Raw genomic sequence first — 26,076 nt, 5'->3', positions numbered from 1 at the left:
TATTTGTTTTTTTTTTAATCTGTAAACTATCTAAACTATAATAAACTTAATGTAAATAATAAACAATTCAAATAACCATGAAGTGTGGTTACTACTATTCTCAACTAACATATTATACATTAGTTAATATTCCATTTTTTATATTTTAAAGAAAATACGTAAAAAAGTTATTTTGTGTATTACAATAACTAACAAATATATTCATGAAAGGACTTTGTTAAAGTAGTTGTAATATTTGTTTAACTAAAAATTTTCTTAAAATCAGAATAATGCCATGTAGGCATTATGTCAGATTCCTACTATCCCCAAACTATTATATAGTAGATAGAGATGTTAGGAATATACACCTATTGTGGTTGTCTAATAAATCCATAAATATTTTAAATTATGCCTTAAACAATATTTCATAAGATATTGTAGAATCATTCATCTATTGAATTGATTTGAGGCCACAAATAATCTACCAACATTAGGAGAAAATTCTAAAAAAAAATCTTGTGAAGAAAATTTTGTAAAAATTTTATTTCTATAGAACATTTTGAGAAAATTGTATTTCTATAGGAAATTTTTAAAAATGTTATTTCTATAGAAAATATTGTCAAAAATTTATTTCTATAGAGAATTTTGTCAAAATTTTATTTCTATAGAAAATTTTGTCAAAATTTTATTTCTATAGAAATTTTTGTCAAAATTTTATTTCTATAGAAAATTGTTTCTATAGAAAATTTGGTCAAAATTTTATATCTATAGAAAAATTTTGTCAAAATTTTATTTCTATAGAAAATTTTTGTCAACATTTTATTTCTATGGAACATTTTTGTCAAAATTTTATTTCTACAGAGGATTTTGTCAACATTTTATTTCTATGGAACATTTTTGTCAAAATTTTATTTCTATAGAAAATTTTGTCAACATTTTATTTCTATAGAAAATTTTGTCAAAATTTTATTTCTATAGAAATTTTTGTCAACATTTTATTTCTATGGAACATTTTTGCCAAAATTTTATTTCTATAGAAGATTTTGTCAAAATGTTATTTATATAGAAAATTTTGTCAACATTTTATTTCTATGGAAAATTTTGTTAAAATTTTATATCTATTGAAAATTTTGTCAAAATGTTTTCTATAGAAAATTGCAAAATCTAACAAACAGTAAAAAATCTACCATTTTTGGTAGAATTCTACCAACTGTGGCAACCGTGGTTGTTACTACTGTATAGTAGCTAGGGACAGTAGGAATACCGAGACTATTTGAAATGCCATCTCTCAATATTTTTTTTTTTAATTCTATAATTTAAAAGCTAAATGAAAAAAAGAATCATAATTAATACATATCTTATTGTAGGGTATACGAATACTCAACAGTATTACTCTTCAACAAGGTCTAACACCCCGAAAGTGTTGAGATTCTAATAAAATTGCCTATGAATGCATATGCTAACCAGTTCCTTTATTTTTGGTTGGTATATTATTTTGAAAAATAAAACAAAAAAAACCGAATAGACGACATAAGAAATTATTTGTTGTCAACAAAACAACCATATGAAAGCGAAAACGTAAAACGAAGAACAAGAAGCAGTGCACTAAGAATTTTAAAATTTAATTAATTTACACTTTGGCTTTTTTATTTTCATTTTTTAATGCTTTTGTTTTTTTCACTTTTGTTTTCTTGTTGTTATTCATTTCATTTTAAAGAAAGAATAAAAACCACATAAAAAAACGGCATTCACACACTTGGCGATGATGATGGCAGAAAGTTGAAATTTTTTAATTCTTTTAATTTGGCTAAGCTAAATATATATATGCACATTTATAAAAAGAATTTGATTTAACTTTTGTCTTATACACCTACAAATGCTTGCATACAGCAACATACTCCTATCATTTTTTATGCTATTACATATTTACATCAGTTAATATTGTATTTGAAATTTTAAATATTTTCATTTTAACTACTAACCTTATTAGTAGTTTTTGTTTTGTCTTTTTTTAAGAAAATATTCTTATTTGTTGATTTTTAATTTAATAAATTTTAATTTCGATCCGTTAATTCCTTTACAATAAAATCACTAAATTGAATTATACTTTGCAATTTAATTTATTTGAATAATTTCAAATCGTTACGTACTAATTACTTTCGTTTTTAGAAACAAAAATTATAAAGCTCTTTCAGGCACAACACTTTTTCTATTCAAAATTCAATATTATATCAACGATCACCGCGCGCTGCTCTGTGAGAGACTAAAAACACTTTCCACTGACAAACAGCTTGCTACTTTACTCTGCTTTGTGAAATGCTACAAAATAAGAGGCAGACTTATGTCCATTGAACAGATGTTCTTGAATTGTCAATGAATATACCCAATAGGTACATGTTACTAAATACGAGCAATGTATTAGGAAAATATATGAAATAATGACTATTGTATACAATTTTAACAAAATTTGCCAAGGAATTTCCATCTCTCCATTTTCTATTGAAATAAAATTTTTACAACTTTATAGAAATAAAATTTAATAAAATTTAGACAAAAGTTTCTATACAAATAAAATTTTGACAAAATGTTCTATAGAAATAAAATCTTGACACAAATTTTCTATAGAAATAATTTTTTTCGAAAATTTTCGATGGAAATAAAGTTTTTTTGAAAATTTCCTATAGAAATAAATTTTTGACAAAATTTTCTGTAGAAATACAATTTTGATAAAATTTTCTATAGAAATTCAATTTTGACAAAATTTTCTATAGAAATACAATTTTGACAAAAGTTTCTATAGAAATAATATTTTGACAAAATTTTCTATAGAAATAAAGTTTTTTTTTTGAAATTTTTCTATAAAAATAAGATTTTGACAAAATTTTCTATAGAAATAAAGTTTTTTGAAAATTTTCTATAGAAATAAATTGATGTGCGTGAAGATAAATTGTAAATTTAACTAGTCGAGACACAAGCCAAGTAGTTTTTGCCTGCGCACCTAATGGGTTAATTACAATTTGAGGAGATAAAATATTTAATGAAATTCAGCACTTTCCAACATATTTGCGCAAAATATTTTGGTATTAAACGAAAGATCTTGACAAGTACTATAAATGCAAGTGGTTGTCATGTTCGAAAGCGCCCCATAAATGTTAGTTTTGCAGCTATATTTTAAAAGTCAGTTTGTCCAACTTGAAATAAAGTTAAACTACGCCCACTGTGCAATACCTGCTCTAGATTTTTTGGTATCAAATGAAAGCTCTTGACGAGTACTATAAACGCAAGTGGTTCTCATGTTCGAAAGCATCATAGAAATATCGATTTTAATCAAAAATATAATTAATATGTCAGAATTTAAAATATTGTGCACGCGGGCCCACTGTGCAATACTGTGCAATAAAATTTTGACTAAAATTTTCCATTGAAATACAATTTTGACAAAACCTGCTATAGAAATAAAATATTAACAAAATTTTCTGAAGAAATAAATTTAAACAAAATTTTCTATATATAAAAAATATAAATTATAACAAAAAATTTTTATAGAAAGAAAATTTTGACAAAATTTTCTATAGAAATAAAATTTTTACAATTTTTACAATTTTTTTTTATAGAAACACAATTTTGACAAAATTTTCTATAGAAATAAAGTTTTTTGAAAATTTTCTATAGAAATAGAATGTTGACAAAATTTTTTATAGAAATAAAATTTTGACAAAATTTTCCATTGAAATACAATTTTGACAAAATGTACTATAGAAATTAAATATTAACAAAATTTTCTGTAGAAATAAAATTTTAACAAAATTTTCTATATAAATAAAATTTTAACAAAAAATTTTGATAGAAATAACATTTTCACAAAATTTTCTATAGAAATAAAATTATAACATTTTTTATAGAAAAAAAATTTTGACAAAATTTTCTAAGAAATAAAATTTCTACAAAATTGTCAATAGAAATAACAATTTGAAAAAAAAATTCTATAGAAATAAAATTTTTACAAAATTTTCTATAGAAATAAAATATTGACAAAATTTTCTATAGAAATAAAATTTTGACAAAATTTTCTATATAAATACAATTTTGACAAAATTTTCTATAGAAATATAATTTTGACAAAAGTTTCTATAGAAATACAATTTCGAGAAAAGTTTCTATAGAAATAAAATTTGGACAAAGCTTTCTATAGAAATAAAAGGTAGACAAAATTTTCAATAGAAATAAAAATTTGAGAAAAATTGTCTATATTTTTACAAAATTTTCTATAGAAATAAAATACTGACAAAATTTTCTATAGAAATAAAATTTTGACTAAATTTTTTAAGAAATAAAATTTTGACAAAATTTTCTATAGAAATAAAATTATGACAAAATTTACTATAAAAAAAATATTGTTGAGAAAAATTTTCTATAAAAATAAAATTTTCTATAGAAATAAAATTTTGACAAAATTTTCTATAGAAATAAAATTTTGACAAAATTTTCTATAGAAATAAAGTTTTTTGAAAATTTTCTATATAAATAAAATTTTGACAAAATCTTCTATAGAAATAAAATTTTGACAAAAATGTTCTATAGAAATAAAATTTTGACAAAAATCTTCTATAGAAATAAAATGTTGACAAAATTTTCTATAGAAATAAAATATTGACAAAATTTTATATAGAAATAAAATTTTGACAAAATTTTCTATAGAAATAAAGTTTTTTGGAAATTTTCTACATAAATAAAATTTTGACAAAATCTTCTATAGAAATAAAATTTTGACAAAAATGTTCCATAGAAATAAAATTTTTACAAAAATTTTCTATAGAAATAAAATTTTGACAAAATTTTCTATAGAAATAAAATTTTGACAAAATTTTCTATAGAACTAAAATTGTAACAAAATTTTTTATATAAATAAAATGTTGACGAAATTTTCTGTATAAACAAAATTTTGCAAAAATTTTCTATAGAAATAAAATTTTGACAAAAATTTCTATGCGTCACAAACGGAATGATAAATTTAGTACACCCATCAAACTATGCTGGATATACAACATTTTTTTAGAAATGATTCTTTGAGTAAAACATTTTCAGATAATAATCTAATAATTAACATCTCTCTCTCTTATTTCGAAAGAGAAAATGATTAAAAGCCATAGTAATCAATGTCTGCAGTCGACCTTATCTAGTGTCAAAATTGAAATTCCGAACACACCATTCACAACGATCAGTTGTTTGTTTGTCATTTGACTTAAAAGCTTGGAACAAAACAAACTAACCACAAGGCATTCGCAAAACATACAAAAATACACTTTGCTATTTTTTTTCATATCGATCTAGAAAAACAGCGAATAGTCTATGGTTAATTCCACACAAGATCTCAGAATACAAAAAATCCTTAATTAAATAAAGATATTAAACAACGACATAGAAATGTCTACAACTCAACCATGGTGTGGTAAAGATTTTAAGAAGCGAGTCTTTAAAAAGTATCCACCCACTTTGTGTTATGATAAACCTGCTGCGGCTCAAGTGTCCAAATCGTTATATGATGATATGCGTTATCAAGCAATAATGGGCGAAGCGATCACAACCTTAGTGGTGCCAAAACGTACTGCCCGCACTTGGACTATGCAGAAGGGTGACCTATGCCGTGTGACCGTATGTGAGGGCTCCCAGGTTGGTGATTTAAATTTTTGGAATTTAGAAAATACCAAAGAACATTTCTATTCGGGCAAAACAAGGCAATTGCATAGTACCCATTTGAAAGTCTATGATCGTTTATGGAGTTGTATGCCCTACTTGAGACCAATGGCTACTTTTATCTTTGATTCTTTGAGTGCCTATGGTATTGATGAAGATGGTGGGGCGTTACATGATGTGGTGGGAACACGTTGTGATGATTATACCTATAAATTGATAACAGGCAAAGATCGAGTTGGTAGCTGTCACAGTAATTTGGTTAAGGCTCTAGTCGAAGAACGCGGAATGTGTGAATCTGATGTCCATGACGTTTGGAATATATTTATGTGTACGGGGTTTACTAAGGTAATTTTGACATCGATAGAAAAAAAATAATTAATTCTTTGTAATTGTAAATTTTAGGATACCCAGCAATATTTTTGCAAACCAAGTCCAGCTCAAAAAGGTGACTACATAGAATTCATAGCCGATATGAATTTATTGGTAGCATTAAGTGCTTGCCCACAAGGTGATGTTTCCATTCCAGTTGGCCAAGAAGTTCCTGAGGATATATGTCATCCTTTAAAAGTTGAAGTTTTTAGAGCAAAATAGTTTTAGTATTTAGAAAAACAATTCCGAGGAAATAAATTATATTATTGGAATATAATCCAGTTTTGGTATACTTAAAATTTGGTATACCTAAAATTTTGGTATACCTATAGAGCCCAGGTTCATTGTTTACCAAATATAAGAACCGGTGTTAACCCTATCCCACCTACTTTCTATCTCTAACTATCCATACCAATCCATAAGAATTGCAAAACCATTTTTTGTTAAGAAAAATCTTTTTTTTTTTTAATTTTTCCTTTAAAGGTCGTTATACACCTCTAGCAAAAATTTCTGTTATAAGTTCACCACTATGGTACCACAATGGACGGAATAGTCTAAGTGAGCCTGAAATATCGGGCTGTCACTATACCTAACCTAATCTAGATTCGTTTTTACCAAATATAACAACCGGTGTTAACCCTATCCCAACTACTTTCTATCTCTTACTATCCATAACAATCCATAAGAATTTCATATTTTTGTTAAGCAGAATCTTTTTTTTTAATTTTTCCTATAAAGGCCGTTATGCACCTCTAGCAAAAATTTATGTTTTTCTTATTTCATATCGCAGCAAACCATAGAAAGATGTTGTCTTCATAAATTTTAATATTGACAAAATTTTAAAAATATTAAATTAAAAAAAAAAATCTTCGACCGTGACAGGACTCGAACCTGCAATCTTCGGATTCGAAGTCCGACGCCTTATCCATTAGGCCACACGGTCCTGCTTGTAAGTCGTTAGATATCACTGAATTTAAATGATACAACACACATCCTTGCACAAGGACATTACAGCAGAATTTAAGGGTAGTTTTTCTTCCTTCGTTTGTTATTTGTATCGGTCAATGGGGATGTGTGTGTGTGTGAATGTATGCTTTGGTATGATATTCTTGCTGTAATATTAACATTGACTAAAAATAGATGTAAATCCACCGTATTTGTTTCGCATACAATTCGATTTTGCTTTTCCAAATTTTACGGTCTTGTAGCCACGGTTGCCACTCGAGCCAAAAATAATCTACCAAAATTTGGAGAAATTTTTACTAAAAAAAGTACCAAACAAAAAATTTTATTTTGCAAAAATTTAGTTCTATAGGAAATTTTGTCAAAATTGTATCTTTTTCTATAGAAAATTTCGTCAAAATTTTATTTCTATAGAAAATGTTCTCCAAATTTTATTTCTATAGAAAATTTTGTCAAAATTTTATTTCTATAGAATATTTTGTCAAAATTTTATTTCTATACAAAATTTTATCAAAATTTTATTTCTATAGAACATTTTGTGAAAATTTTATTTCCATAGAAAATTTGGTCAAAATTTTATTTCATAGAAAATTTTGTCAAAATTTTATTCCCATAGAAAAATTGGTCAAAATTTTATTCCCATAGAAAATTTGGTCAAAATTTTATATCTATAGGAAATTTTGTCAAAATTTTAATTTCATAGAAAATTTTGTCAACATTTTATTTCATAGAAAATTTGGTCAAAATTTTATTCCCATAGAAAATGTTGTCAAAATTTTATATCTATAGAAAATTTGGTCAAAATTTTATATTTATAGAAAATTTGGTCAAAATTTTATATTTATAGAAAATTTTGTCAAAATTTTATTTCCATAGAAAATTTTGTCAAAATTTTATATCTATAGAAACTTTTATTTCTATTTATGAATTACCTCTTAGTTGGAAAGGAATATTTTGAAAAATCTACCAAAACACTATAAATTCTACCAATCTACCAAACAATAAAAAAATTACCATATTTGGTAGAATTCTACCAACTGTGGCAACCGTACTTGTAGCTTCGTTAGGCTTTAAATGCCAGTTAGCAAAAGATAAATTTCTTCTATCCGGTTAACTTTAACTGAAAAATTTTCGGCAGCTCAGTACACAAACTGCATACGGGTATGATGACAGACATATCCAAAGTACGGTTTCAAAGTTCATTAGCTAACCTAGAACCAGCACAGCTTCATAAAAATTGGCCCTTATTCAAAACAATTTACTGAAAGTTTTTAGAAAAACTGTATGGTAAAAGTGGATTTAAAGTTTACATTACATTGTCGTTTTTGAGTGTGGGTTGGGGGTGTAGAATTTAACTAATCCATGATTTTGTTGCTGACATTTCACTGGCCGATTTGATTAGGTGTTTTAATAACCCCTTTTTGGGAATTTAGTTTTAAAAAACATCTGAATGCAGAATTAGGTTAAAGTTTCGGCTTCTGAGGGTAATATCGTAAAACATGTCGACATTGTTGTGGAGACAAATATAAATATCTAAGAGAGATCTTTACATAGGAATCCTGGAATCAAAACCTTAGGAACTTTCATTCAAGAAAGATTTTGATTTCCACATCAGAGCGGAGTCCTACACTAGCTCTGGAAGAGGTTTAATCGAAGATGCTATAATGTTGAATGCAACTAAGAAATTTTTTTTATCCGCAAAAAAGCTCTGTGGCAATATACATGACAACCTTTTTCCTATCTCTGAGTTTGTCACATATAGTAGTGGATATACTGAAAAGGAATTTACAGACCCAAATGACACAAAAAATGGTGTAGTTTATCTGTTAATCGGTTCTCAAAGGAATAAACTCCAGGATTAGCGTTCATTAGGTTTGGCGAATATCTATAAATGAATAAACATGTTATTATGCATTTCGGCGAAAGGCCGGTATTTAGCTCGTGTTTTATTGGTGAAAATCAAATAAATTCACGGTTACTTTTCTTTGCATTTATATTTTAAGGAAGGAAACTTTTCAGAATTGATAATTTGTGCAATTTCCCCATGTTATGTTAACATGTACTGGTCTTTAAGTAGGAATAGGAATAACTGAACTTGCCTGGTGTTAACTGGTCTGCTATAGGCTGAGACCGGACACTACCATTCAATAAATGTAGTTTAATCAAATTCTGAGTTATTTTTACCCATTATTGTTTGCAATCTAATTGACCTCCTAGAAAATCAGGCACGGGGGAAAATATCGCTATTAAATAATGGTATTTTCACCAAGTAAAGATGGAACTACATTCGGTTCCCGCGCCAAAACACACCATATTTTCACGGTTAATTCGTTAGACTCAATCAAGATTAGACGTTGAAATGCAACGCAATCAATGCTTTGGATGCTTTCTATTCATAATTTGGTATAAAAACAATCGTCTTGATACATAATTTATACTTTAAAACACAACAGTCCACTTATAAATACTAATTGGAAAATTTCCAGTCGAAAGGGTAGAAAGAAGACCGTCGAAACATATTCCCCGACGAACGCATAACAACATTTACTAACCTTCACGACAAAATGATTATCCTTCCGTTTATATAAGTGTATAATATATGTATTATAGGTTTATAGATCAATAAAAAACCAAAAATTATTATTATTTATTCAAAGGTAATGAATACATGACCAAGCAAGAATTTCCAATATGTCGATTACAAATTTTTAATTCTGGCAATACTATGGCATAAACCGACAAGGAACTAAAATTCAAAATAGAAAAACATGTTTTGTTATCACTGAATCAGTTTTTTTTTCATATATTTATTTTTGTAGAACATTATACTATACATAGTTATATATATTATAAGTTGAAATAATTTACTAGAGTCGTATAAAGAGTTAATTTTAACAACAAAAGCGTTTATTACTTGTACTGTGTTTGCAGTGTCAGCACTACATTAGACATTTGCACCTGGCAACACTAGATGCAACGACCATTTCAAAGCAAATTCGCAAACGCTTGGCGTTCTCTTTTAGTTGTTTCTTCCCCCCAAAACAACAACACTCAACATTTTGACAATAAGTTTGACACATCTCTTTTGTATAACCACCACCACCGAAAGCGAACCTATTTATAAATTTTTATTTTGTACGAATTCGACCGTTTATATTTTTGTTTAAGTGCAATGTTTATAAAATATTAAACACAAAAAGAAGTGCTAAACCAAAGATTGGATCTAAATTAATTAAGAGGAATATTCGCCAAAGTTAAGCTCTACAAAAGGCAGAAATGGCAACGCGTGGCGGAGGTCCCACGGTATCGGGAACCGATGGCAATGATTTCGAATATAGACAACGAGTGGCTGCACCACATCAAATTAGGTTAATATATACATCATGAATCTAGTAGATATATAAGTTTATGCTAAGTATTTAATAATGTATTTGTTGCAGAAACAGATTGTTTCTAACAAAATTTGTGCTCACATATTTAGTTTTTTGCTGTCCAAACCATTTGGTCTTATTTATAGTTTTGCATAATTGTTTTATACTGCCACTGCCGCCCCGCCACATCAGCAACAATGGTATGTAGCTAGCATAGGATCCAAAGTAATGTTCGCTCGGCTCCATTTATTTTATCCGTCTAGTCGTTGCCGTTAGACAGATGACAATACATTTTATTAATTTAGTTGTAGGGCTCCAATTTTCATTTGCGAATATTGAGCTGTTTGTTTTTTTTTTTTACTCATTGTCCCATTCCTCTCTAATGCTGCTAATGTGTGTTGTTTTTGTTCTGGGCAAAGTGCCAGAATTTGTTTACATTTGTTTTATAGATTTGTTGCTTTTTGTATTTATGTTATGTTTTCCCATTATTTTATTACTGTAAGTAGAAGGAGGAGAAGAAAGTGGCAGAATGGCAGTCTGATTTGTTGATCCGATGCAGTTTAGACGTAATAGCATATATCCATCTGTGCGCGTTTACAAAGCCACTGCATGATGTTTTTTTATTTTATCCTTTCAAAAAATAAAATATCCTCTCTTATATCTTATAGAACGGTACAAAATTGTTACATTAAGACACAAGTGTAGCTCATGAACAGCATCACATCGTATTTATCGAGGAAGGATCCATTCGTATACCCATTTATTTATTTAGTAAAAACTAGTATGAGGGTAAGAATGTATTTTACTCTCTTTGCTTAAAATTGCTGAAAAGTGCGCGAACGACATCCAGTAACTATTTGCATATTCAAAATTTTAAAAACAATAAACAAATCCTGATTTTGTAACATTCAATTGTAGTTGCGGAACATGTGCATTGTTCTGGTTATCAACAACCAGCTGGCAACGCTATGGTTTGCAAGATTTTACTGGGGAAAAAACTGTAGCAAAAACTTGCAATTTCTCTATCAATTTCAATTCAATTTCTCTGTCAAATGTAGTCTCTCTCCGGCTCTCTATTGCTGGCTTTTTGGTATAAACGAACGACTTCCAGTAAAAATTTGTGATAATTATCAAAAATTATCGGGTTCTCGAACGGAGCTATTATCTGAAAAAATATCCGTTAAGGCCTGCAAGGAATTTCCGCTACCCATCTAAAATACATAGCTATATTTGAAAATCCCGTGAGTCGTTGGTATCAATTTTTTAAATTTTGCTCCCATAAGAAATACATGTTAAAATTATATTATTGGCACTCAGACGAAATTTTCGCTGAGGTTGCATACCGGGATGTAGGAGTTATTTTCGGTTGTTTACCCTTGCTTCCATAAAAATACATGGCACGCACGAGAAATGTGGATCCACTTAACTCTTATAGCGAATACATTATTTAAATATCGATAAGACAGTTCTACAATGAATGTCGCTAGCAGACGTAGCTAAGCCTTTATCATGGGTAGCGAAATATTCGCTTGGTGTGGTTAACGGTCTTTATAAATGGAAATGTAAGCAGTCGATAACGTCGTAATTTTCAATTATAGTCTCAATAATAAGGCGGATAATGCTACGAGCTTATGGATACATATTAAATGAATATATAATTGTGTTTTTATGAAAATTTCGCCTGGTATATGGACATTTAGTTTGTATGTCAATAATACAGATTTGAAGCCTATTTCTTTTTTAAGGAATAAAATCTAAACATAGGTAAACAAAAAAACGTTATTTAAAATTTATCATGTCCCAGCTTTAAATATAGAAAGTAGCGAATTAAACAATTAACATTTTAATAAATATGATATAATTCTTTATAGATTACAAACAAATGAAATTATTTTTTTATATACTTTACAGTTTGTTAAACAAATCCCGACTGAAATATTGCATTTTCTTCCATGCGCTGCTATTTTTTGTCATGTTAGCCAAGCTAACTTCCGATATATTGGATCGTTTGGACATTTTTGTTTTGGAAATTGAAGAACTCGAAGTGCCAGCACCATTATGGTGGGAATACATGTGGTTGTCATCGTTACTTACATCGTTTGTAGGTCTCTCGGCAGCACGTGGCAATAAAATACGTGACATGCAAAAATACATGATTATTCTTGGAGTTTTTGGTGTTCTCCCTCTAGTCTATTGTTTCATATATTATTTTGGTGATGTTATTGAATATTTAACATTGGATGATAAATCGGAATTGGATGATACCGATATATTAATATGGAGAGTGAGTTTTAAAAGAGTTTAACCTTAATGTATTTAACTTAATATATTTTTCTTAATTTCAGGGTATGCCATATGGCCTATTGTGGTATGCTTTTTGTTTTGTCGGTTTCCAAATACATGGTTTCACTTTGTATTTCTCCTATAACTTGGTAAAAGCTTGGAAAGCTCGCTCTACCAGAAAATATCAATAAATCTGCAAAAATGTTTGTTAATTTTTTTGATTTTTATTTTAATTGAAAAGCACTCTTGTAAAACAAAACGAAAAACTACAAAATATAACCTATGACCTGTTATACTATTTTTTGATGTTTCTATATATATATATATCTATGAATGCATATGTGTATAGAGTTGAAAATCAAAAATTAGATTTGAAATTTATTAGTAATGGATAATGAAATGTGTACATGTGTATCATAGTTATCATAACAAAAGTAAAAAAATCATAATTGCACAACTGATAAAAGCACAAGAAAAATCGATTGAAAAATTTAATCAAGAAAATAAATTTAAATTCAAAAGTCTCTAACAAAACATATATCATCAATAAAATTGAATGAAAATTTTTAATACTCCTTAATGTATTTTTTTTCTACATCCATGTACATCTTAAATAGTTTCCTAAATGTTTGTGCTTGCATTGTTAAATATTAAAAAAAGAATCGAAACAATTATTTTATGAATAAAGTTTTTAAAGTACTTAAGGTACTCCTTGATTTTTTGTATAAGCTGTGCCTAAGTCTATGTATAATCTATGATTCATGACAAAAAAATTAGTAATTATATAAAGAAAAACAAAGGTTAACTAATATTTTAAACTGCCTCTTATAATTTAATTGTTTTATGTGTTTGATTTTAATATAATCCACTATTTTTATTTTTAAAGCTGTTTTAATATGGTTTCTTTATAATTTAATATATTTTTTATTATTATAATTTTTAATTTTGGTCAAATGAATCCTAATAAAAAATATATATCTTTTAAGACTTTGGTTAACTTAGTTCGCGTATAGTCATTCAATTTTTGGTTTTAGACAACATGATTATATTTTATTATTAGAAATTGTAATTTTTAAATGTTAATAAATTATTACGCTCTCAGTGGTTTACAAAGAATTTTTGAATTATAATTAGAAGGGTAGGAATCAAATGGCTAAGAAAGAAACTGGTAAGCAACATCTTAGGTCGATATAATCCGACTGTATATAAAACCCTAAGCCAGATCCTTGTAAACATGTGACTAAGGGTGATATGATCACGTGTCTGAACAGGTGAAATGATCACGTAACAGAACAGGCCGATACATATATGGTGGTAATAACCAAATCTGAACCGAGGATTGAGGTTTACAGATTTGAGCATAGAATATTCTTTATCTTGACTGGTTTGGATTAAATTGCGTCCCTTTTTAGGGTCCCGAGACTCCCTCTGCATACGTCTACGGCCTAAAGAATTTTTTTCTTAAGTCCGATATGCACCCCTAACGAAATTTCCGTTATTCATGAGCAATGCATTTTGCCATTGAACATTTCGTAAGGTGTTGCTATCGATTGTTTACTTTTAACTCCCGTAACAAATACATGGGAGTACTGTGTTATTGACATGCAATAATAACATGACAAAACTGCCTTATCGGCATGCAAAGGGAATTTTCGTACAGCGAGAGCTTAATGGTCAATATCATTTATAAAAATCTTTTATAATTCATGAAAATTTCCACATTTCATTTTATGTTCGTCCGTGTGTATTCAACAATCGTACATATGGGCAATAAAAACGCCCACATTTTCACCTGTTTTGCCAAACTATCGAAAGTTAGAATCTCTCATTTTATAAGTGATTCCACCGAAACCACCCCTAAAAGAGCTAGGTATTGAAATTAACAATAAGAACAACAACAAATGTTAAAAATGCCGCATTAGAGAATTGACCGCAATACCTGTATGAGGGAATAGGGTGGATCGAAAAAAAACGAAGGCCTGCAGGTCTCAACAATTTTATAAAAATCAATATACAATATTGAAAGATCTGGTATAGCTATTTATGCTAACGTATGCTTCGATTGTATTATTCGCACTTAAAGGCCGGTATGCACCATCAGCCGAAATTTCCGCTACCCATAAGAAATGCATTCCTATCACGGTTATCATTCGAGCCAAAAATAATCTACCAAAATTTGGAAAAATTTTAACCAAAAAAATATTATTTTGTCAAAATTTTATTTCTATAGAAAATTTTGTCAAAATTTTATTTCTATAGAAAATTTTGTCAAAATTTTATTTCTATAGAAAATTTTGTCAAAATTTTATTTCTATAGAAAATTTTGTCGAAATTTTATTTCTATAGAAAATTTTGTAAAAACTTTATTTCTATAGAAAATTTTGTCAAAATTTTATTTATATAGAAAATTTTGTCATAATTTTATTTATATAGAAAATTTTGTCAAAATTTTATTTCTATGGAAAATTTTGTCAAAATTTTATTTCTATAGAAAATTTTATCAAAAATTTATTTCTGTAGAAAATTTTGTCAAAATTTTATTTCTGTAGAAAATTTTGTCAAAATTTTATTTCTGTAGAAAATTTTGTTAAAATTGTATTTCTATAGAAAATTTTGTCAAAATTTTTTTCTATAGAAAGTTTTGTCAACATTTTATTTCTGTAGAAAATTTTGTCAAAATTGTATTTCTATTGAAAATTTTGTCAAAATTTTATTTCTATAGAAAATTTTGTCAAAATTTTATTTCTATAGAAAATTTTGTCAAAATTTTATTTCTATAGAAAGTTTTGTCAAAATTTTATTTCTATAGAAAATTTTGTCAAAATTTTATTTCTATAGAAAATTTTATCAAAATTTTATTTCTATAGAAAGTTTTATCAAAATTTTAATTCTAAAATGTTTCCAAAAAATTACATTTCCACAGAAAATTTTCTCAAAATTTTATTTCTGTAGAAAATTTTGTCAAAATTGTATTTCTGTAGAAAATTTTGTCAAAATTTTATTTCTGTAGAAAATTTTGTCAAAATTTTATTTCTGTAGAAAATTTTGTCAAAATTTTATTTCTGTAGAAAATTTTCTCAAAATTGTATTTCTATAGGAAATTTTGTCAAAATTTTATTTCTATAGAAAATTTTGTCAAAATTTTATTTCTATAGAAAACTTTGTCAAAATTTTATTTCTGTAGAAAATGTTGTCAATATTTTATTTCTATAAAGAAATTTGTCAAAATTTTATTTCTATAGAAAATTTTTTCAAAATTTTATTTCTATAGAAAATTTTGTCAAAATTTTATTTCTATAGAAAATTTTGTCAAAATTTTATTTCTATAGAAAATTTTGTCAACATTTTATTTCTAAAGAAAATTTTGTCAGAATTTTATTTCTATAGAACATTTTGTCAAAATTTTATTTCTATAAAGAAATTTGTCAAAATTTTATTTCTATAGAAAATTTTGTCAAAATTTTATTCCTATAGAAAATTTTATCAAAAATTTATTTCGTTTTGTTTGTTATTGTTGGCTTCTCTTCAATCGTTATTGTTGTTTTTTTGTTTTTTGATCTCAGCTTAAAGCCATGCATTGACTAAACTACAAGAGTAGCTTAACCAACAGAGGAAAAGTATGCTTGTCAAATTTATTTGGGCAAAGCCCTATAGACTGCAAGATGGTTGGATGTACAGCTGTTTCGGAATTACCACATTCCTCATCAGCATCCTCTACTTGCAGCAAAACTATCAACCAATTATCAGAATGTTGGTTAAGCTACTCTTGTAGTTTAGTCAATGCATGGCTTTAAGCTGAGATCAAAAAACAAAAAAACAAAAATTTATTTCTATAGAAAATTTTGTCAAAATTTTATTTCTATAGAAAATTTTGTCAAAATTTTATTTCTATAGAAAGTTTTGTCAAAATTTTATTTCTATAGAAAATTTTGTCAAAATTTTATTCCTATAGAAAATTTTATCAAAAATTTATTTCTATAGAAAATTTTGTCAAAATTTTATTTCTATAGAAAATTTTATCAAAATTTTATTTCTATAGAAAGTTTTGTCAAAATTTTAATTCTAAAATGTTTCCAAAAAATTACATTTCCACAGACAATTTTCTCAAAATTTTATTTCTATAGACAATTTTGTCATAATTTTATTCGTATAAAAATTTTGTCAAAATTGTATTTCTATAGGAAATTTTGTCAAAACTTGATTTCTATAGAAAATTTTGTCAAAATTTAATTTCTGTAGAAAATTTTGTCAAAATTTTATTTCTGTAGAAAATTTTGTCAAAATTGTATTTCTATAGAAAATTTTGTCAAAATTTTATTTCTATAGAAAGTTTTGTCAACATTTTATTTCTGTAGAAAGTTTTGTCAACATTTTATTTCTGTAGAAAATTTTGTCAACATTTTATTTCTATAAAGAAATTTGTCAAAATTAAATTTCCACAGAAAATTTTCTCAAAATTGTATTTCTATAGGAAATTTTGTCAAAATTTTATTTCTATAGAAAATTTTGTCAAAATTTTATTTCTATAAAAATTTTTGTCAAAATTTTATTTCTATAAAAAAATTTCCCAAAATTTTCCCGGAATGGTCCATCAATGAAAATTGTGATTTAAACCATCATACGTTTTCTATCTAGTGGTCTCAAACTTGGTTATAGGATGGTATTATCGATTAATTACATTTTCTCCCATAACAAAAATGATGTACAGGCGTGCAACAAAAAATTTCGCAAGAGCAACATTTTCATTAACAAAATCCATTTCCTTATGAATTCAAACTGGCCGATTCACCCTAACTTCCAGGAGACAAATCTAATGGTCAGTAGAGACGACAGCGACCAGACACACGACACCGAAAGCCAGCCAGAGTATATGAAGAACAATGCAAAAATATCCTTGGTTGAATGCAGTTGTGTAATAAAAATTTACAAGTTGTTCCCACACAAAAAAAAAGAAAAATAACTAACACAACATGAGAAAAATAAAAGATAAATTTCTAAAAATATAATAAAAAAAAGGGGAAAAACATACCTGCGCACTAGATCAGCTTAAAAAAGCATCCCTTTCTTGAAAATATACACAGCATCCAAGTATGGATAATATCATAAGAGAAATAATCTCAGAAAATAAAGACCAATTTATTAACATAAGCAAACGAATGTGAAACAAGTGTCACAGTGAATTATTTAAACAAAAATAAAACGAGGCAACATTAAAGCAAATAGAAATAATTTAAAATTTTCCACAACGATTCCTTGTAGTTTTCATTGAAAATGCGTCAAGAGGAAACATTTCGTCGCGTTACACGTGAAAAACTTGTCGTCCGAGGGAATACCACCATAAGGACATTGGATTCAACCACATCATATTTACCAGTTATGCCTGGGTAAGTAAATTAAAATGGACTACTTGGTGTGGCACCAGCAGCAATTTGTGAAAAATCAATTGTTTTGTAGCCGATCTAATGTTGCTCCAGTGTCCCTGGCAAAGGTTAAAGTGAAATATTTTTTTTATATATTTTCCCTTGAGAAATTGTCTATGGGGGATGAATAGTGAGTTGGTAGGCCTTTAAAATGGTTTATTACTGTAGGCATTTTATTTTTTGTTGAGAATCAGAAATGACATTGGTCATTTTTTTGTGTTTTTAATTTAAGGTTTTAAAGGTCACATTCAGTGGCAACACGTGTCTCACAGGCTTGTACAATTTTTTTCCGCCAGCAGTGCTTTTTAATTAATATGATATGTATCCAATTGACTTTTCTCCTTTTTCGCAATTATTCTCCTTGAGTGTCAAAAAGTGAATGCTTTAAAGATTATAAAGTAAAATTTCACACCACAACTTGTCCAATAAGAGATAAATGGCAAAATTGTGTTATTGCCATGCAAAGGAAATGGCCACTAGCCCGGTTCGCAGCTATTACGAAAATTTCCTCTATGGGCCAATAACACAGTTTAGTAGTGTATATTTTACGAAAGAATTATAAAGGGTGATTCTTTTGAGGTTAGGATTTTCATGCATTAGTATTTGACAGATCACGTGGGATTTCAGACATGGTGTCAAAGAGAAAGATGCTCAGTATGCTTTGACATTTCATCATGAATAGACTTACTAACGAGCAACGCTTGCAAATCATTGAATTTTATTACCAAAATCAGTGGCAGAAAATCCGCTTTTTTATCGACAAATTTTGTTCAGCGATGAGGCACATTTCTGGTTGAATGGCTACGTAAATAAGCAAAATTGCCGCATTTGGAGTGAAGAGCAACCAGAAGCCGTTCAAGAACTGCCCATGCATCCCGAAAAGTGCACTGTTTGGTGTGGTTTGTACGCTGGTGGAATCATTGGACCGTATTTTTTCAAAGATGCTGTTGGACGCAACGTTACGGTGAATGGCGATCGCTATCGTTCGATGCTAACAAACTTTTTGTTGCCAAAAATGGAAGAACTGAACTTGGTTGACATGTGGTTTCAACAAGATGGCGCTATATGCCACACAGCTCGCGATTCTATGGCCATTTTGAGGGAAAACTTCGGAGAACAATTCATCTCAAGAAATGGACCGGTAAGTTGGCCACCAAGATCATGCGATTTGACGCCTTTAGACTATTTTTTGTGGGGCTACGTCAAGTCTAAAGTCTACAGAAATAAGCCAGCAACTATTCCAGCTTTGGAAGACAACATTTCCGAAGAAATTCGGGCTATTCCGGCCGAAATGCTCGAAAAAGTTGCCCAAAATTGGACTTTCCGAATGGACCACCTAAGACGCAGCCGCGGTCAACATTTAAATGAAATTATCTTCAAAAAGTAAATGTCATGGACCAATCTAACGTTTCAAATAAAGAACCGATGAGATTTTGCAAACTTTATGCGTTTTTTTTTTTAAAGTTATCAAGCTCTTAACAAATCACCCTTTATAAATAATCGATAATAGTGTTTAGATTTGTCAAGTTTTTCTTATAAAGTGTGCTATTGGGACGCAAACGAAATTTCCGACGGAGGTGCATATGGATAACGCAAATTCCCGGTATGTAACTTTAAAATGTAAACAATCGATATTAACGCCTCGCAAAATTTAAACCATCGATAACAACGACTCATGGAACTTTTGCAATGTATTACTTATGGTTATGGTTAGCAATGTATTACTTATGGTTAAGGCCGGTATGTACATCCAGCCGAAATTTTCGCTACCCATAAGAAATTCATTTTTCTAGCGAAAATTCCCCATGGCTATTATTATCGACAGTTCATATTTTCTCCCTAAAGCCCGGTATGCACCTTTCGTTTGCTTGCCAATAACACAGTTTTGCAATGTATTTTTTATGGGAGCAAATTGAAGACAATCGATAATAACGTATCATGGAATGTTCAATAGCAAATATATAGCAATGAATTTGGGATATGCATGCATGAAATATATATGGGTAGTGGAAATTTTCGCTAGAGGTACATACCGCCCTTAAGACCACAAGAGCTGAACATTGAACATTTAAGGAATATATATCTGAACTACATTATTTACAATCACGGTTGCAACAGTTGGTAGAATTCTACCAAAATTGGCAGATTTTTTACTGTTTGGTAGATTTTTCAAAATATCCCTCTCCACCTAAGAGATACATTTCTATAAAAATAAAATTTTGCGAAAATTTTCTATAGAAATAAAATTTTGACAAAATTTTCTATAGAAATAAAATTTTGACAAAATTTTCTATAGAAATAAAATTTTGACAAAATTTTCTATAGAAATAAATTTTTTGAGAAAATTTTCTATAGAAATAAAATTTTGACAATATTTTCTATAGAAATAAACTTTAGACAAAATTTTCTATAGAAATAATATTTTGCAAAAATTTTCTATAGAAATAAAATTTTGCGAAAATTTTCTATAGAAATAAAATTTTGCGAAAATGTTCTATAGAAATAAAATTTTGCGAAAATTATCTATAGAAATAAAATTTTGCGAAAATTATCTATAGAAATAAAATTTTGCGAAAATTTTCTATAGAAATAAAATTTTGCGAAAATTTTCTATAGAAATAAAATTTTGCGAAAATTTTCTATAGAAATAAAATTTTTATAAAATTTTCTATAGGAATACAAATTTGACAAAACTTTCTATAGAAATAAAATTTTGAAAAAATTTTCTTTAGAAATAAAATTTTGACAAAATTTTCTCTAGGAAGAAAATTTTAATGAAATTTCCTATAAACAAAAATTTTCTATATAAATTAAATTTTTAAAAATTTTCTATAAAAATAAAATTTTGACTATATTTTCAATAAAGTCATTTCATCATTTCATTTGAAAAAATATATTTTTTCATAATAAATAAGTAAAATAAGATTTTTTGTATTTGGTAGTTTTTTTTTTTTGTTGAAAAAGTTGGTAGAGTATTTTGGGCTTGAATGGCAATCGTGTTTAGAATGCATTTCCACATCAAATTACCGCAAGATCTGAACAATCAACTATAAGGAATATACATCTGAACTGCATTATCGAATACATACAAATGAAAGTTTTCTTAGATGTACATATCGGGCTTTAGAGTGCAGTTCCGCATACAATTCCACAGATAAATCATGCTCGTTTTGAAAAGCAAATTCTTCCCCCTATAGTCAACTTATGTGCGACATCACTTAGGGAATCATAAAATCTCACCGAAATTTTAGAAGGCAACCAATTTAGAAAAACGTGTTTTTGTTCGGTCAGAAGCGAAGGAGTAACACAAGAGCTTCTGAAGTTCCAATAATTTGTAAAATGAATTTTATTTATTTTTCAAGTATAAATTGTTTGCAATTTTTTATTGTAACCAATGCAAAAAGTAATTTCTTTAAGTATATGTATAAGTACTTAACTTGTTACCTGAATTTTTCTGTGGCAAACGTATAAAAATTTAAATTTGTTCCCGATTATTGCATTAGTAATATAAAAGTTTACCATATAAAGTCCAGATCAAATTTGGCCATTAGCCCCAATTTATTTAGTTAACCAAAAAGACGTTTTGGATACAATCGATTTATGTTAAAGATGGCGTGCCACGCCATGCGTTCGTTTAACCAAAACCCCCAAAAAATTAAATGAATTTCTACGAAAGCAAAAAGGCTTATTGGAAAAAAACAACAACATTCAAAGAAAACTCAAGTGGTTGAAAGAAGTATTAACGAATAATAAATGAGCTATGAAACAAATATTAAAGGCAGAATTTTTTTTTTAGAAAAAATTTAATTATGTGAATTCCTTTCTTTATTTAAATACTGATTCGGAGCCAAAACCCAGAGAAAATCCATAAATTCCACAAAAGCGGTTCATACCGGGCTTGAAAATTAAAAAAGTCGTTAACAATGTTCTAACGACAATTTCATTAAGCCCGAGATGCTCTCTAAATTTAATTTAAATGCCAATAACACACAGTTTTTCCATGCATATCATATTGGATCGAAATTTAAAAATAGCGGTAACACCCCTCAACACAATTTATAAACATTCCACTCCAACTTAGATGTACTTCTATTTTCCATATAAATGGAATTTTTACAAAGTTTTCTACAGAAATAAAATTTTGACAAATTTCGCTATAAAACAAATTTTCTATAAAATTTTGACAAAATATTTTATAGAAATGCAATTTAGACAAAATTTTCTATAGAAATAAAATTGTGGTAAGAATTTCTATAGAAATAAAATGTTGACAAAATTTTCCATAGAAATACAATTTTGACAAAATTTTTATATAAATAAAATTTTGACAAAATTTTCTATAGAAAAATTAAAATTTTGCAAAATTTTCTAAAGAAATAAAATTTTGACCACATTTTCTATAGAAATAAAATTTTGACAAATGGAAATAAAATTTTGACAAATTTTGCTATAAAAAAAAATTTTCTATAAAATTTTGACAAACTATTTTATAAAAATACAATTTAAACAAAATTTTATAAAGACATAACACTTTGACAAACTTTTCTATAGAAATAAAATGTTGACAACATTTTCTATAGAAATAAATTTTTGACAAATTTTGCTATAGAAATAAAATTTTGCTATAAAAATAAAATTTTAACAAAATGTTCTATAAAATTTTGACAAAATATTTTATAGAAACACCAATATTTTATAGTTCACCAATGTGGTATCACAATGGACTGAATAGTCTAGGTGAACCTGATACATTGGGCTGCCACCTAACCTACCTATAAAAACAAAATTTTGACAAAAAAAATTTAAATAAAAATGAAATGTTTAAAAAAATTTCTTTAAAATTTTGACAAAATATTTTATAATTTTTTTATATATATAGATAACATTTTAACAAATTTTTCTATAAAAAAGTTTCTATAGAAATAAAATGTTGACAAAATTTTCTATAGAAATAAAATTGTGATAAAAATTTCTATAGAAATAAAATGTTGACAAAATTTTCTATAGAAATAAAATTTTGACAAATAAAATGTTAACAACATTTTCTATAGAAATAATATTTTGACAAAAATTTCTATAGAAATAAAATGTTGACAAATTTTTCTATAGAAATAGAATTGTGATAAAAACTTCTAAAGAAATAAAATGTTGACAAAATTTTCTTTAAAATAAAATGTTGACAACATTTTCCATAGAAATAAAATTTTGACAAAATTTTCTATAGAAATAAAATTTTGACATTTTCTATAGAAATAAAATTCTGACAAATTTTGCTATAGAAATAAAAGTTTGACAAATATTGCTATAAAAAAAAAGTTGACAAAATTTTGTATAGAAATAAAATTTTAACAAAATTTTCTTTAGAAATAAAATGTTGACAAAAATTTCCACAGAAATAAAATCTTGACAAAATTTGTTATAGAAATAAAATTTTGACAAAATTTTCTATAGAAATAAAATTTTGACAAAATTTTCTATAGAAATAAAATATTGACAAAATTTTCTATAGAAATACAATTTTTACCGAATTTTCTATAGAAATAAAATTTTGACCAAATTTTCTATAGAAATAAAATTTTAACCGAATTTTCTATAGAAATAAAATTTTGACAAAATTTTCTATAGAAATAAAATTTTGACAAAATTTTCTATAGAAATACAATTTTTACCGAATTTATTATAGAAATAAAATTTTGACCAAATTTTCTATAGAAATAAAATTTTAACCGAATTTTCTATAGAAATAAAATTTTCTATAGAAATAACATTTTTACAAAATTTTCTATAGAAATAAAACTTTGACAAAATTTTCTATAGAAATAAAATTTTAAAAAAATTTTCTCTAGAAATAAAATTTTGACCGAATTTTCTATAGAAATAAAATTTTGACAAATTTTCTATAGAAATAAAATTTTGACAAAATTTTCTATAGAAATAAAGTTTTGACAAAATTATCTATATAAAAATAAAATTTTGACAAAATTTTCTATAGAAATAAAATTTGGGGGAGATTTTCTATAGAAATAAAATTTGGAGAAAATTTTCTATAGAAATAAAATTTTGACAAGATTTTCTAGAGAAATAAAATTTTGACAAAAGTTTCTATAGAAATAAAATTTTGGCAAAATTTTCTATAGAAATAAAATTTTGACAAAATTTTCTATAGAAATAAAATTTTGACCAAATTTTCTATAGAATAAAAATTTTGACCAAATTTTCTATAGAAGTAAAATTTTGACAAAATTTTCTACAGAAATAAAGTTTTGACCGAATTTTTTATAAAAATAATTTTTTTACAAAATTTTCTATAGAAATAAAATAATGCAAAATTTTCTAGAGAAATAAAATTTTGACAAAATTTTCTATAGAAATAAAATTTTGACAAGATTTTCTATAGAAATAAAATTTGTACCGAATTTTCTATAGAAATAAAATTTTGACAAAATTTTCTATAGAACTAAAATTTTTACTAAATTTGCTATAGAAATAAAATTTTGACAAAATTTTCTATAGAAATAAAATTTTTACTAAATTTGCTACAGAAATAAAATTTTGACAAAATTTTCTATAGAAATAAAATTTTGATTTTTGTAAGATTGGTAGATTTTTGGTAAATATTTCTTCAAATTTTGGTAGATTATTTTATCGGAAATTTCGTTACAAATTAAACAACATAACGACTACAGCCAACTCTTTAAATCATTGACTATACAAAGAATGTAGCCAAGTATAAATATGGAGGAGTAGTTGAGGGGGAGAAAAGCTCCGGTATGCCACATCAAATAGCCATCATGTGTAATAAGAGCACAAAACAAAACCAACTTCCTTTAACCTCATTTCATATTAATGATGATGGAGGACAACAAACACAACAAACAATAGCTAAACTAAAACAAGTGGTTTCTCCCAAACCGAAATACCTGGTCAAATACTATTACCATGAAGTACTTCTGACCACGACCACGAAAGGAGTAACTAACGATAAAACTATAGCCAATATTGATGGTATGAGTAGGGTATGGTCGTTTTCACCGTCATTTACAAATGACCAATACATGGAAAATACAAAATCTTGAAGGATACGACGAAACATGCCACCATCCACCCCATAAGAAAACCACACAACCGGCTTTGGTGGACGGTCTCTAATAGTGTAAGTAATAAAAAAACCGCCTCAAAAAAAAAAAAAAAATAATCATAAAAATTACGAATGATAAACGAAACTACGAATAGGGCGAAAAAAAATAGAAATCCTAGACGTATGCGTTCGTCTAAATCGTCATTAGTGGTCAGTTGTGAAACAACCCTTAAAAGTAACGGACGTGTATTTTTTCAGTCCCTAACTGAAATTCCATTGAAATGTAACGGAAGTAAATGTATTGAAATACACATAAATCACAGTGCATATCACAGAAGAAAATTTACTACAAATGTGACAAGTGTTTTTTAAGATTTAAAAAAAAATTGAATTATGTTCAATGCAAATACTCAAAATTGGTTTGGTCTAAACCATCACGATAGTTCTTTGATTAATCATGGCTCAAATACTAATACCGCAACCACCGCAACAGGAATTATTCCCAATAATTTACATCAAATAAATGGCAATCACGCTCATCACCCACACCCTCACCAATATCAACAACAACAACTTCAACCCCACCATAATCAACATCATCAGCTAAATAATGTTAATGGTCCTTCGAATAACTCTAGCACAGCTAATATGTATTTACGCAAACGTTCGGTATCGAATTCCAATCCAGCTTTGGATCGTCCTCCGCCCACAAATGCTGCATCCGATATCCATGTTGAATATGAGGTGGCCGTACCATTGGTCTCTGCATATCGGCATACCCCATATCATTCTTTGTGGGATTTACATGAATGGTAAGGTAATTAGCGTGTGAAGTCAACATTATACAATAGTTCTATATATACACTTAGAGATTTTTTTTTAAATTGAGACATCGGGAAAAATTCTTACAAAAAACTAC

The 26,076-nt window shown here is 27.2% G+C and overlaps 4 protein-coding genes and 1 non-coding gene across 12 annotated transcripts in view; 3 read left to right on the top strand and 2 right to left on the bottom strand.

Annotated features, from left to right (window-relative positions):
• Window positions 1-9,578, bottom strand: part of LOC142220337 (uncharacterized protein ZK1073.1) — a 99,968-nt gene extending 90,390 nt beyond the window's left edge. Inside the window, exons 1-2 of one of the 7 annotated variants that reach the window (XM_075289419.1) lie at window positions 2,130-2,246; window positions 1,962-2,054 (exon numbers count right to left, since the gene is read on the bottom strand). The gene's annotated coding sequence lies outside the window, so the exon portion shown is untranslated. Of the gene's footprint in view, window positions 1-1,961; window positions 2,271-9,557 lie in introns of those variants that run through there. The other 6 variants (XM_075289424.1, XM_075289421.1, XM_075289420.1 and 3 more) reach the window with 6 other exon arrangements.
• LOC142220340 (uncharacterized) lies at window positions 5,191-6,319 on the top strand. The gene is made up of 2 exons (XM_075289426.1): window positions 5,191-6,018; window positions 6,076-6,319. The coding sequence occupies exons 1-2, from the start codon at window positions 5,404-5,406 to the stop codon at window positions 6,262-6,264; spliced, it is 804 nt and encodes a 267-aa protein (XP_075145541.1). The 5' UTR covers window positions 5,191-5,403; the 3' UTR covers window positions 6,265-6,319.
• Window positions 6,913-6,985, bottom strand: TRNAR-UCG (transfer RNA arginine (anticodon UCG)). Its single transcript has one exon. It is a non-coding gene; the product is annotated as a tRNA-Arg (tRNA).
• Window positions 9,579-10,106: 528 nt separating the features above from the next.
• Window positions 10,107-12,957, top strand: jagn (jagunal). Its single transcript, XM_075289412.1, has 3 exons — window positions 10,107-10,373; window positions 12,288-12,660; window positions 12,722-12,957. The coding sequence occupies exons 1-3, from the start codon at window positions 10,282-10,284 to the stop codon at window positions 12,848-12,850; spliced, it is 594 nt and encodes a 197-aa protein (XP_075145527.1). The 5' UTR covers window positions 10,107-10,281; the 3' UTR covers window positions 12,851-12,957.
• A 4,557-nt stretch (window positions 12,958-17,514) lies between these two features.
• kat-60L1 (katanin p60 ATPase-containing subunit A-like 1) overlaps window positions 17,515-26,076 on the top strand; it is a 31,416-nt gene continuing 22,854 nt past the window's right edge. The window contains exon 1 of one of the 2 annotated variants that reach the window (XM_075289405.1): window positions 17,515-18,043. In XM_075289405.1, the coding sequence (XP_075145520.1) occupies window positions 17,931-18,043 (113 nt within the window). In that variant the 5' untranslated portion in view covers window positions 17,515-17,930. Of the gene's footprint in view, window positions 18,044-25,444; window positions 25,970-26,076 lie in introns of those variants that run through there. The other variant, XM_075289404.1, reaches the window with a different exon arrangement.

Source organism: Haematobia irritans, chromosome 1 (assembly GCF_050003625.1).
Source record: "Haematobia irritans isolate KBUSLIRL chromosome 1, ASM5000362v1, whole genome shotgun sequence".
NCBI classification, from domain to species: Eukaryota; Metazoa; Arthropoda; class Insecta; order Diptera; family Muscidae; genus Haematobia; species Haematobia irritans.
The sequence above is the reverse complement of the archived record's forward strand: the minus strand, read 5'-3'. Positions and strand labels throughout refer to the sequence as shown.

What these genes read in the sequence shown, in the direction of transcription:
- LOC142220340 (XM_075289426.1), top strand. Translation starts at nt 5,404, where the DNA reads ATGTCTACAACTCAACCATGGTGTGGTAAAGATTTTAAGAAGCGAGTC. An exon ending in TGTGTACGGGGTTTACTAAG is followed by an intron (nt 6,019 to 6,075) that starts GTAATTTTGACA and finishes TGTAAATTTTAG; the next exon opens with GATACCCAGCAATATTTTTG.
- jagn (XM_075289412.1), top strand. Translation starts at nt 10,282, where the DNA reads ATGGCAACGCGTGGCGGAGGTCCCACGGTATCGGGAACCGATGGCAAT. An exon ending in GCTGCACCACATCAAATTAG is followed by an intron (nt 10,374 to 12,287) that starts GTTAATATATAC and finishes TATACTTTACAG; the next exon opens with TTTGTTAAACAAATCCCGAC. An exon ending in CCGATATATTAATATGGAGA is followed by an intron (nt 12,661 to 12,721) that starts GTGAGTTTTAAA and finishes TCTTAATTTCAG; the next exon opens with GGTATGCCATATGGCCTATT.